The sequence below is a fragment of the Orcinus orca genome, chromosome 5 (assembly GCF_937001465.1).
Source record: "Orcinus orca chromosome 5, mOrcOrc1.1, whole genome shotgun sequence".
Classification (NCBI taxonomy): Eukaryota; Metazoa; Chordata; class Mammalia; order Artiodactyla; family Delphinidae; genus Orcinus; species Orcinus orca.
In genome coordinates, this window is record NC_064563.1 from 138,910,442 (window position 1) to 138,923,837 (window position 13,396).

The 13,396-nt window shown below is 46.2% G+C and overlaps 1 protein-coding gene across 4 annotated transcripts in view; it reads right to left on the reverse strand.

Annotated features, from left to right (window-relative positions):
- The window catches only part of RUNX1 (RUNX family transcription factor 1), a 243,651-nt gene that overhangs the window by 5,741 nt on the left and 224,514 nt on the right, over positions 1 to 13,396 (reverse strand). For 3 of the 4 annotated variants that reach the window (XM_004264541.4, XM_012539492.3, XM_012539494.3), the window contains one exon: positions 143 to 304. The exons of the other annotated variant lie outside the window; for it this stretch is intronic. In XM_004264541.4, the coding sequence (XP_004264589.1) occupies positions 143 to 304 (162 nt within the window). The remainder of the gene's footprint in view (positions 1 to 142; positions 305 to 13,396) is intronic. 4 annotated transcript variants of the gene reach the window in all.

Below are 13,396 nucleotides of genomic sequence, written 5' to 3' on the forward strand. Positions count from 1 at the left end.
GGACTTAGAGATAGACAGCCTTGTCTTTAAACCGTACTGCATCCAATCAAAAATGACTGCCACCCCGTTCGTGCATCCCTTCTGGTCTCCAGAACCTTCCACTGCAGCCGGACTTCAAAGAGTGTATTTTCAAGCAGCTTACTTGAGAGTCGACTGGAAAGCTCTGCAGAGAGGGTTGTCATGCCGCTGGCCCGTCCCGGCGAGATGGGTGTTGCTGGGTGGACAGAAGGAGAGGCAATGGGTCCCAGGTATTGGTAGGACTGCTCGTAGGACCATGGTGGGGACGGCTGGATCTGCCTTGTATCTGCAGAGAATCAGGGAGGTCACTTACATGTAGAGTGGGTCAGGATTTAGAAAAATAAAATCTTTTAATAAAAAACCAGCTACCTTTGTTTAAATCTAATACATGTTTGTGGCCTGTTTACCAGTGTTTAATAAGCCTCCTTAAGTCCCAATATTTGCTTTTGTCTGATGATTTCCCCCCAAAACGATACTGAAATATAATTTATGTTTGACTCTTGAAGATTTTCCTCCGCTAACTGTTCCTTCCAAAGGTTTTCTTTAATCACACTACTGATGAGAGAGGCTGATTTATGCTTTCCAGGTAGAAGTGTTAACATTCGGACCGTTGACTGCATGTATTGACTGCCCAGCTTTACGAGTAATCGTGGTTATCATTATCAGGCGATCACCCGTCTCTCTGTACTCAGTAAGCGCAAAAGAATGCAAGGGTTTGGGTCTTCTTTTTGTACCTTTGGCAAAAATATTCTGTGGCTTTTAAATGTTTTCTGTTCAGGTGAACTCTCTCCCAAGGATAACTGAAAGGAAAGTCTGGCTAGGAAACTGGCAACAAGGCCTGATGACTAGTTCACAAACCCGGCAGTGCAGGGCTGCCTCTATCAACCCAGACTAACAGAGATGTCTTCCACTTTTTCTCAAGACCTCAAGTTTGCAACTTTTAAAGGGCAGAATGTTGAGCAAGTATTTTACAGATTGCCATTGAAAAAAGAGGCCTGGTTTGTAGTGAGGTGAATGGACCTAGAGCCTGTCATATAGAGAGAAGTAAGTCAGAAAGAGAAAAACAAATACCGTATGCTAACACATATATGTATGAAATCTAAAAAAAATGGTTCTGAAGAACCTGGGGCAGGACAGGAATAAAGACGCAGACGTAGAGAATGGACTTGAGGACACAGGGAGGGGGAATGGTAAGCTGGGACGAAGTGAGAGAGTGGCATGGACATATATACACTACCAAACGTAAAACAGATAGCTAGTGGGAAGCAGCTGCATAGCACGGGGAGATCGGCTCGGTGCTTTGTGACCACCTAGAGGGGTGGGTTAGGGAGGGTGGGAAGGAGACACAAGAGGGAGGAGATATGGGGATATATGTATATGTATATGTATAGCTGATTCATTTTGTTATAAAGCAGGAACTAACACACCATTGTAAAGCAATTATACTCCAATAAAGATGTTAACCAAAAAAAAAAAAAAAGAGGCCTGGGCGAGAGAAGAGACAAAGATCTGACTTCAGAAGATTTAGGTAAAAAGCATTTTGTAAATTTGACTCCAGCATTCATAGGAGTCTTAGTTTTCAAAAGCATCATACTGTTTGCAGAAGAGGAAAAAAAAACCCAACACCTTCTATTCTTAGGCAAAATGTGTAAGAAAATGTAAAAATCAACCACTGTCTCACCATAAGATAGCTTTACATTTCTGTCTTAGAATTAAATGTTAATTTTCTCTTTGTGTTCCACCTTCTTTGTAGACAAAGGTGACAGCAAACTACACTAACTCCAAAGGGTCTTCATAGCCAGGGGTTCATGATGCTGGGAGTAAATACAGAAAGAGCAGCAAAGTTCCTTAGGAAAACAACAGGTGTCAGTTTTCTGCGTATCGTGACATAAAGAAATGAGTTATTCCTACTCGTTATACATTGTCCACACCTCCTCCCTCTGGGGCTTTGCACTTCCAGTTAAAGTGTCCTTTGTCTATTATGCCTTTGAAGCTGTCACCGTGGAGAACAGAATCAAGTAAATGGAGAGCCAGGTCTGCCTTCCTACTCTTCTCCCGAGATCTTCTACCCGGCTTCCCTCATACTGATATACTTCTTTCTTTTCTTTAAAATAACTGACATTTTAATTCTGAATTTTGAAGAACCTGGGGAAATATTTTAACTCAGAATCTTTGAAATCTACTATTAAAGAAAGGTCTTCATTTTCTTCTGAATTTTAGAGAATTGACGGGATGGCAAGGAATAAAGAGCCAGTCCATTCCAGACTCAGTGGAAAATAAGTGTTCAACTATAGTCAGAGATCCTGCATAATCTTACAGCTAGCAGTGTTTCCAGCAACTGAAAGCAAATAGCAATAGCAGATTGTTTAACATTCCCATACTGCTACAAGTATTTTGCTCCAAGTGAAAATAAAATTATATACTCAGATATTTTCCGTAAGACATGCACATGTCCTGGATACACGTATTTACAAAGTGAATATATATAGTATTCAAATATGTTAATCATTTAAAAAGCAAACAGAAGAGGTTTTTTTTTTTTTTTTTTTTTTTTTTTTGGCGGTACGCGGGCCTCTCACTGCTGTGGCCTCTCCCGTTGCGGAACACAGGCTCCGGACGCGCAGGTTCAGCGGCCATGGCTCACGGGTCCAGACGCTCCGCGGCATGCGAGATCCTCCCGGACCGGGGAACGAACCCGCGTCCCCTGCATCGGCAGGCGGATTCTCAACCACTGCGCCACTAGGGAAGCCCCAGAAGAGGTTTTATAATTGCCATAAAGCCCTTTGGGTGTGAATTGCGGTACAGTAATTCATGCGTTGTTGTGTAGACAGCCCAGCACCCCTAACCCCATGTCTAAAACTACAGTAAGCATAAAGTATTATGCCATGATTCATGCTCTGTCATGTTTTACTGTAGTGAAAAAGTTGTGCTACGCTTTTCTAAACTCATAATTAAACCATGCAAATGTTGCATAATGTTTCACAGCCTTTTAAAAATATGCTTTGGTAAAATGATCTTTATGATTAAAGTCCAGGTTCTATGATTTTTTTTTAACACAGGGTTTCAAATTCAACATCTTCTTTCTTCACACCACAACTCAGCCTTTCAGTGCTGGTTGGGGGACAGCACTAAAAACTCAATGACCCCTGATCATTTTTCATATCTGTGACCACAGTGAACTGTGTTTGGCTTCATTGGCAGAAGTGGGCCAGAAGGTGGTGATGGCGAGCTTCTCATGTCGGAGTTTGACCGTGTTTTCTTCTACTACATGGATTATTCATTAAAACGAAAACAAAACAAAACAAAAAACGAAGGGCCAATAATATGGTTTGCTGAGTTTACTATTGAGTTACCATGCTTGCCATGATGGGGCCAACGTGAACACACGAAGGCAAGTGTGGAAGTGACAGTGCTGTGGGCCACACGAGCACTGGACTGAGAGGCAGGAGACATGGCCTCTGGCCTGTATGTGTGATGACCCTGGGTTACTTGCTTACCCTTTCTTATTCTCATTTCTGAAAGGAGATGATCTCTGAGCCCCTTTCAGTGGTGACAGTGCAGGATCCTAATTCAAATAGGTCCCAAACAGTACTTCTCTGCTTAACTCGTATATTAAACAGAGTTAGGGAAGAATCAGGTGGGTGTTTGAGGTGAAGAACGGTGCTTGCAATAGTAAATACATGTATTCTGGGAAGAGGAAGTAGGACAGGGATAAGATGGGGGTTATCAAGAAAAAAGTCATAGGCTGAGGAAGAGAACCACTGTCCGTCATTCTTCAGAGGAGGGCTGCTTGTTCTTGAAGGGAATGCCTCTGATAGGTCAATCCACCAAAAAGAACAAGTTCATTGAAACTTACTATGTGCCAGGCATGTGCTAATTTATGAGTAAGAACAATATGGTCCCTGTCCCATTGGAACTTAGTGAAGATCCCAGGACTGTATGATGCTTGGAAAGGCTTTTTCCTATTGCATTCATCATCATGCTGAGTTACTTCATTCATTCACTCTTAGGCTCATGAAGTTATTTACTTCCTCATTCATTCATCTTGCCAATGGACTTTTTGCTTTATTAGGGCCACTGTTTTGGGAACTCAGTAGTGAGTGGATTATAGTCCTTGCCTTCTGGAGTTGTGGCTAGTGGGGGCTGTATCCACGTGAACAGCTGGATTACCTCCCTAAACGGGACTTGGCAAACAGCCCTTCCCAAGTTAGAGATAAGAACCCTAGTGGTATTTATTACATGCTATGTTATACCTCTGAGAGGAACAGACAAGGGAAAGCACCTAATTTAAGTGATAAACAGATTTCGGTTTGCATTCTCCCTTCACCATAAACTAGCTGTATGACCTTGGGCAAGTCACTGATTTCCTCGGATACATAGTTTTCCTATTTCAGAGGGTAATAGGGATAAGTGAGATAAACTGTATATAAAGTGGGTGTCACCGTTTTTGGCCATATGAAATGCTCAGTGAGTCTGGCTAATTTTTATGATTATATTATTAAAAAGGAAAAGAAATCCGTGCCGAGGGACTTATCTGATATTTATTGGTAAGGCCACACACACCTGCTCCAGGATGAGACTCAGGTAACGCTGTTCTGTTCACTGAAAGAAGGCTGATGACACACAGAGTCTTCAGCACCGGAGAAGAACTGGACTCAGGAGATTAAGTGGTAAATGGGCAAGAAAACTGGAGAGTTGAGGTGAGGACGGAGAAGGTGAGGATCCAATCTCAACCAGCTCATGTTTCCGTTAAAAAAACTACTGGATTAGAAAATTTAAGTTTTAGTCTGTCTGCGTCCTGTTTTTTCCAGGGTACATAATGTTTTGATGTAGCTGCTTTACTGAGGCCGTTTTATGATGGGTTATTTTTAGCTTTTTGATCCATCAAGTAGTGGATAAAACAGCCCCCTTCCTCTGAGATCCTGAGCCCCACTCCTTTCCATTTGAGATGAGGTCAAAGAAGGGGGGGAGTTAGGAATAAGGGGGGTTGAGTCTAGTGGTGAGCTCAGAAGTATCCGTAGCATACGTAAGAGTTAAGAGGGTAGAGTGCTTTTACCTCTGATGCAGCAATATCAAAATGTCTTCAGAGTAAAAAATGACTCTATCAGATAATTCAAGTCAAAATGTTCTGCTGGTTCCAAGTTCAGCTCTGAAATGTCAAGAGCTTAGAAGTTATCACTCCCATCTTTACAACATGAAAAAAAACCTAAAACTGATAATCCACGATTTTTCTCAGATCTAGTAGAGAATTGAGGTCATAGGGCAAACTGCCACCCTGAAATCTTGAGAGAGGTGAATACAGAAAATTACGCTGAGGTGTGCTTGCTGGGAGCAGAAGCCACTGGAGCCATGAGCTGGTAGGAACATATAAATGGTAATTTTGACAAATTGTTGGAGGCTGAGTATAGACTAGTGTGAGAGTAAGAAACTCATGAGGGCTGCATTCTTGTCTGTGTGTATGGGGCTGGGGTGGGGACACTTTCATGGGTTTTTCATTTAGGGACTTCTCCAGCTCTTCATGGGATCCTGTATAATAGCAGCGGGTTACAGCTGAAGGAGCTGCAAGACAGACTATTTAAGGAAGGGTTCTTAGGGAAGCCCAAAGACAGAAACAAAAACAAGGACATTAGTGGAATTTAAAGCCTCTGGCACCTTCAGCTACAGCAAACATTAAACACAGCCCAACTCCTAGTTAGATGAACATAAAATCTCACACCAAAGGCCTATTTACTTCAGTTCCTGTTACCTGATACATCATATCTAGCTTCCAAATCAGAAATAAGGCACGACAGAAGGCAAGAAAAAAATCTGAAGAGAGAAAACAAGCGTCAGGACCAGACACAGATGTGACGTAAATTTTGGAGTTATCAGGAAATTTAACTGATCAATATGTTAAGGGTTCTAGCATGCCACAACTACTGAAGCCTGCATGCCTAGAGTCCGTGCTCCGCACGAGAGAAGCCACCGCAATGAAAAGCCCGCGCACCGCAACAAAAGAGTAGCCCCTGCTCTCTGCAACTAGAGAAAGCCTGTGCAAGGCAACGAAGACCTAACTCAGCCGAAAAAAAAAAAAAAATGTTAAGGGCTCTAATGGAAAAAGAAAACAGCATGGAAGAACAGATGGGTAATGTAAGCAGGGAGAGAGAGACTCTTAAGACTCAGAAGGAAATTCTGGAAATGAAAAACACTCTAACAGATATGAGAAATACCTTTGATGGGCTCATCAACAGACTGGACATGAGTGAGGAAAGAATCAATGAAATATGAAAGAATTTCAATGAAATTGAAAATATGTCAATAGAAACTTCCCAAACTATAAGGTAAAGAGAAAAAAGAAAAAAACAGAAACAAAAAGTCAGAACATCCATGAACTTCGGGACAATTTCAAAAGTGTAATATATGTGTAGTAGAAATATCAGAAGGAAAAGGAGAAAACAGAGTGGAAGAAATATTTGAAGCATTAATAGCTGAGAACTTGACAAAATTAATGACAGACACGAAACCACAGAGCCAAGAAACTCAGGGACCACCAAGCAAAATAAATATCAAATAATCTACATCTAGGCATATCATATTGAAACTGCAGAAAACCTAAAGACAGAGAAAATCTTGAAAGAAACCAGAAAGGAAAGGTGTGAGGCAGATACCTTGCCCAGACAGGAGCAATGATAAGAATTACTTCAGACTTCTCTTCGGAAACCATGCAAGCAGAAGTAGAGTGTAGTAAATAAAGTGTTGAAAGGAAAAAGCTAGCAACCTAGAATTCTATATTCAGCAAAATCATTCTTCAAAGGTGAAGGAGAAATAAAGCCATTCTCTGACAAACAAAAACTGAGCTAATTTATCCAGCAGACCTGTCCTGCAGGAAATGTTAAAAAAAAGTTCTTCAGGGAAAAGGCAAATAATATACGTCAGAAACTTGGATCTACATAAAGGAAGGAAGAGCATAATAGAAAGAATAAATGAAGGTAAAGTCTTATTTTTCCTATTCTTAATTGATCCAAAAGATAACTGTTTAAAGTCATAATAGTAACGTATTGGGTGGTTGTAAGCGATGGATAAGTGAAGTGAATGACAGTACTGACAGAAATGGGAAGGAAGAAGTGGTCTCGTGTTATCTGACAGTGACTTACATTCATTACACAGTATTTTGCAAACTCTAGGACAACCACTAAAAACATTTTTTAAACTATAACTGATACACCAAGAACAGAGATAAAATGGAATGGAATCAAATAAAATGCTCAGTTAAAACCAGAGAAGGCAGAAAAAGAGGAGAAAAGAAGAATAGGTGCGACGAATATAAAACAGTTACAAACATGGTAGGTGTTAATCCAGCTATATCAGTAATCGTTTTAAATATGAACGGTCTAATACATGTACCAACTGAAAGAGATTGTCAGAGTGAATTAAAAACAAAACTATATGTTGTCTACAAGGAACCTACTTTAAAGTGTCAGGTTGAAAGTAAAGGGGTAGAGAAAGACTGGGCTAACAGTAATCAAAAGAAAGCCAGAGCAGCTATATTAATTTTATACAAAACTGACTTCAGAAGAAGGAAAAATTTTAGGGAAAAAGGGGAATTACATGAAAAAGACTATATATGTAATATATAGTCTTTATATAACTGAATCACTTTTCTGTACAGCAGAAATTAACGCTGTAAATCAACTATACTTCAATAAAATACATTAAAAAAAAGAGTGGACTTACATGATGAAAAATGTTATGTCTAAGAAAACATAACAATCCTTAACACGTATGCACCTAACAGAGCGTCAAAAGACATGAGGCATAAACTGATAAGACGACAGGGAGAAAGAGAAAAATACACAGTTATAGCTGAAGCCTTCACAGGCCTCTTTCAGTAATTGATACATCAAGCAGGCAGAAAATGAGGGCACAGTTCATCTGAACAGTGCTACCAACCAGCTTGACCCAATGAACATCTTTGGAAAATTCCATCCAACAACAGCAGAGTACACGTTCTTTTCAAGCTCACAGGGAACATCCACCAAGATAGACCATAAAACACACCTTAAAATGAAAAGAACAGAAATCATACGAAGTATACTCTCAGGCCACATGGATTTAAACTAAAAAGCCAATGACAGAAAGACAGCTGGAACATCCCTGAATATTTGGAGCTTCAACAACACACTTCTGAATAACCCACGGGTCAAATAAGAAGTCTCAAGAGAAATTAAAATGTCTTTTGAACTGAATGAAAATCCAACACCACAATTTGTGGGATGCAGCGGAAAGCAGTGCTTAGAGGGAAATTTATAGCATCTTAGTGCATATATTAGAAAAGAGGAATGATTCAGAATCGATGAGTTTCCACCTTAGGAAACTAGAGAAAAAACGAGCAAAATAAACAACGCAAGCGGAAGGAAAGAAATAATAAAAATTAGAGTAGAAATCAAAATCGAATACAAGAAAGCAACAGAAAGTGAACAAAACCAAAAGCTGCTCTTTGAAAAGTTTAAAATGTCCTACTTTGTCCTCATGTTCCCGCAGGGCCATAGAAGAGGATGGCCAGAGACGCCTGCTGGTTCTCTGAGCACCTACGTCTGTGGGCTTTTTAACACCCACCCTCAAAACCTGGGTCCCCTAAGGCGCACAGGTACACACATGCTGGTGACCCCCTCAGCCTGGGTCCAGAAGGTTGATGGCTTCTGTTGTTGGTTAGAGTTCGAGGGCCCTTTCCTTTGGCTATTTAGCTGATATCTCTAAAGACCTGATTTTTCAGACACCTTTCAGAGCCACTTAAAAACAAAGACCAGACAAGTTACGTATGCGTCAGGGCCCCAGTGTCTGTTTTTAAGAGCCAAACCTAAGTGGTGAACATATAAACCCTCCAGGCGGCTCTGGTTTTTTCCCTAGAGGGTTTTTTTTTTCCGCCTTTCAGCTTGGAAGGTGGCAGGGCAGTTCCCAGGGTGCCCTCCAAGTTCACCTCAGTCGTGGGCAGCTGGTGTAATGCCCTCTTGGATGCTTGAGAACACACAACAGGATGTGACTCAGGACTCAGATGTGAGTCAGTTTCCAGGGCGATGTGTCAGGGTGAGCCCCGGCGGTGGTTTGCATCTCCCTGTCTGGGACCCCTGGAAGAAAGATCCAGGCTCCCCTGTGAACAAAAAGGGTGCCCCCCGATGCTCTGCTGCTACCTTCAGAACCATGTGATATCAGCTTTCACGGCCCCAGGGCCTGTGTCCTCTGCTACGAAAGAGGCATTTCCCTGAAAGTCCCCCCATCTGTCTGAAGCGCTGTTTCCTCCGGCCTGTGCAGTACCAGTGTAGCACAGAACAACAAGTAGGAACAGTGGTGCACCCAGGCAGAGACACTAACGAGCCTGGTGTTGCTATCAGTGAAACACCCTGCTAACGTGAGTCAGTTCCCACCAGCTCTGGATCCTGGAAAAAGAAGTTGTGAAAGAGCTCCGGTATCTGCCAACCGTTTGTCTCTGCTGGCAGAAGACAGCTTGGTTAGTCATGTACAGCTAGGATGCGTTCCTTGTTCTGGCAATTACTCTGAAGGGGAGCATCCAGGACCGAGCCGGGGCAGAGGCCTGCCTCGGGCTGCTGCGTGTTAAAGGCCGTTGGGGTCTTGAGGGATCCCGTCCTCATAGCTGACCGGTGGGCCTGGGAGGTGACAGGCTACCTGCGGGAGGGCAGAAGGGAGCTGTGTGGCCACGTCCCTACCCCTCACTGCCTTGGGGACCCTTCCCTTTACCCGCCCGGGAGAGGTCCCTGGCTTTGTGGTCGGGGTGCTGGTTCCTAACACGAGACCCACCGCCAACTCCGGCGGCTTACCACAGCCCTTTCCCTCTCAGACCTTTGTTTCTTCATCTCTAAAAATGGGGTAACCAGACTCACCTGCCTCGCAGGTGTGAGAGTTAATTACTGTTTGTGGAGCAGCTTTGAGAGCTGCAGATGAAAGGCGCTCTGTAAATTCAAAGAGCTATTCCTCGTTAGACGTGCCAGACAGTTCCCAGGGGAAACAGTCCAATCCAGCCATGAGGCCTCTCGCCTCGGCCAGATGAGTCTGAGCCGCGTCTGGAAAGAGGCTCTGGACTCAGGCACAGTTGTCTCCGAGGCAGGGTTTGGGGACAAGTCACTGGCTTCTAGAAAGGATGGGGGTCTGGATAACACCTCTGATTCTCTGCCAGCGCTGACTCCCTAAGACTGGGGGAGAGAGGTCACACGGGGTGCAGGGATCTTGGTTCCAAGAGAAAGGAAGGCACCTTCTGGTCTCTGCTCTGTCCTCCCTCGCAGACACGTTATTTCCCTGGCCTTTGTCAGACAGACATCCATTGCAAACATCTTCCCGTAAAGATTTTCTGCACCCTCACTTTCTGAACCTCTGTCCGCCCGCCCCCATACACACTTTCCAGGCCTGAACTGATTGTACAGATGGGCTGGGTAGGTTCCTGTAAGGCCAGGCCATCACGGGCATGTTCAAATTATTCCACGACTGCCCTGCTAATTTCTGTCCATTCCTCCATGTCTGTCTCCTCCAACAAAAAATCTCAAAACGTGGAGGAGGGTAAAAATGGCTCTCTGCTCCCAACCGCTTATTCTTCAGCACCCTCGCCCCCTCTGCTAGTTCCCGAAAGGGAGGAGCCAGAGATACCTGTCGAGGGCTGGGAAATCTCAGGCAGCTTCTAGCTTGGGACTGAGCCCCCAGTGCAGCAATGAGGACCCTCACTCATAGGAACCAAATTACTGACGCCTCAAAGTGGGACGCTACCAGCGGGAGAGGCACGGCACCCCTAGGACTGCCCATAGCTAAAGAAACTTAATTTGATGAAGGAACATCCCACCGAGGGCAGCACGTGCTCTAAAGAGGACGGTGCAGGCTTGAGAGCCTTGTTCCGTGGCCCAGGGCGAGAGCCAAGCTACAGTCCCTACTGAGCACCGAAGGCCATGTGCCGATGGGGTGGGAGGGGAGCCTACGGGACTCCCCGGGGGGTGGGCGGGGGAGCAGCCATCTCTCCGACTAAGTAGATACAATAACAGCCGTCCCTTGGGCAGATCCTATCAAGTAACGTGGCTGAAGCTTTGCCAGGGTCCTTGAAATGCCTCAGGGTGGCAGCAGGCAAGAAAAAAAGAGTGATGTTATCACTGGGACCTCAGGGGCCATAAGATGAGTGCCCCTGCCCCGCCTCTGCCCTGTGAGTTGTCGGTATTGGAGGATGCTCTTAAGGCCGCCACATAAGGACGTCTGACGCACAGCAGGTGCTGGTGAGGCCATCCTGCAGCCTGGCTGCCTCTGAGTGCCGCCCACCCCCTCCGGCTCTGTGCTAAACTTTTTACTTCAGCACTTCTGCGGGTTTGGAAAAAGGACCTTTTGACAAATTCTGTTGTATTATTACTATGAGATTTGTTTATTTGTTGTAAAGTTATGATGCAAATCCATTCCACCGTACTTTTCGAGCTCCAGGCTGTAGCCTACACACAAATTTCAGAGTGGCTCGAAGCCCGGCCAAGCAGCCTCTGTGTCTTGTGCTCTCATGTGACATGTGCCCCAGCGCACCCGTACTGCATTTTACACCAGATACTCTGATTTTAAGCAGCAAACTCGGAAACATGGCGTTCTAATAAAACCAGAAGAAGAACTCTCATGAAGGGGGAAAAAGGGAGTGCAATAAATACCGTCTAGAGAATGCTGAGAGAGAACACAAAAGACACTGAACTCCTCCTTTGGTTTGTGTTGGCTCCAAACATTTCCGAGTTTTGGGAACCTCGTCCCTGAGCTGCCCCGCAGGGAGAAAGGGCCTGGACAAGGGCACGAGGGCAGGGTTTGGGAGTCTGAGAGATGAGGACTGAGCCCCCACTCGCCCCTCACTCACCCTGTGCTGAGGCCAGCAGCTGAAGCCCTCGGAGACTCAGTTTCCCCACCTGTGAGGGGCTTGGGGGGGGGGGGGTGAAACGGCATCCGGACTCCAGCGTCGTTAATGCACCACCTGGCTCCTAGTAAGGCTCCTCTCCCCTGTCCCCTCAGAGAAAGGGTCCGTGTCCCGAGAGGGCCTGCTCCATGCCCCTCAGGCCCGAGTGCCCCATACGAGGGAGGAGGGCGGGCACAGCCCACGGAGTCGCCAGGATGAGGCCTGCCTCGGCCTCGGCCGAGGTGCAAAACGCCCTCATCCCCTCACCTGGGGAAACATGGTTTCACCGTCGACGTGTACACCATTTCCGCGGCACCTGCACAGACTGCCAAACCGAATACAAGCCCTTTTCTGCCCGCCGAGCACCAGCCTCGCTCAGCGGGAGCACCCCGGCACCCTGCCCTGCGGAAGGCGCCCGCCAGCTGCTGCTCGGAAACCGGAGAGCCGAGCCTTGGAAACCGAGGATGCGCGGTTCTTCACCTTCGGGGCTGGGATTCAGGTTGAGCAACCACTCGCTCTCTAATAAGAGCTTCCATCCACACGCCCAGCCTGAAGAACGTTCTGCCAAGGGAAGTGCAGTGACGCCCACGCTGGGGCGCCACCCCGTAACACGTGCGCGCCAGCCAAGGCAGCGGCTGCCTCTGGTTGTCCCGTCCTCCCCGCCTGTCCCCACCGGCCTGTCCCAGCTTTCCCTTCCCGACCCACACGCTCCTGGTTTTCGTTTCCTACACATCAGGCCCGGGCTCCCGGGATTCCCAGCAGCAGGACCAGGAGGCCAGACCCCGCGGGGGCATCACCCGCCCGCATCCCTCTAGCACCCTTCCTCGGGGGGCATGAACACACTGCGCCTGCCTCGAGGGGGCAGCGAGCACTGCCTGGTTCCTGGCCGTCCCTTCACCTCCAACACTCTGCACGTCCACGACGCTCCGGGAAGGTCTCTGGATGTACTGAGCAATGGATTTCTCCCTCTTAAAGGGCGCTGCCATCCCAGCTGGCCCCGACCCTTTTCTCCTCCCACTCTGCTGTGCCTGAAGTAATGACACAGTGAGACAGCCTGTTCTCTCCACATAAGGAGGGCCCTCACCCCCGACGCTGGAGACAGAAGACGCTGCAATTCGCGGACTCCCATCTTTTCGGTTGGGAGATGGCGGGACCGGCAGTCCTGAGCCCAGTGTCCTGCTTCACTCCTAGAACGTGACACCCTACAGCGCCGCCAGCTCTGGTTCACTTTTTGTAAACATCTTTTTTGGAGTAGTTTACGTCTTAAACGCAAGGCTTCTCCACACATAAAAAGACCCCAAGGAATGGCTCCGTTACGCTTCTCTGTTTTTTGAAAATCGGTAACCACTTGGATATTTGCCGTCGGAGCAGCTGGGAGGAAGAGGCGGAGCTGCCTGGCCGCTCGGTGGCGGGTTCCTGTGCCAGGATCACTGGGTGTCTCTGGCTTGCGAGCTGGGGTGGGGGGAGGGGATCACGATCGGCTTCCTCTGT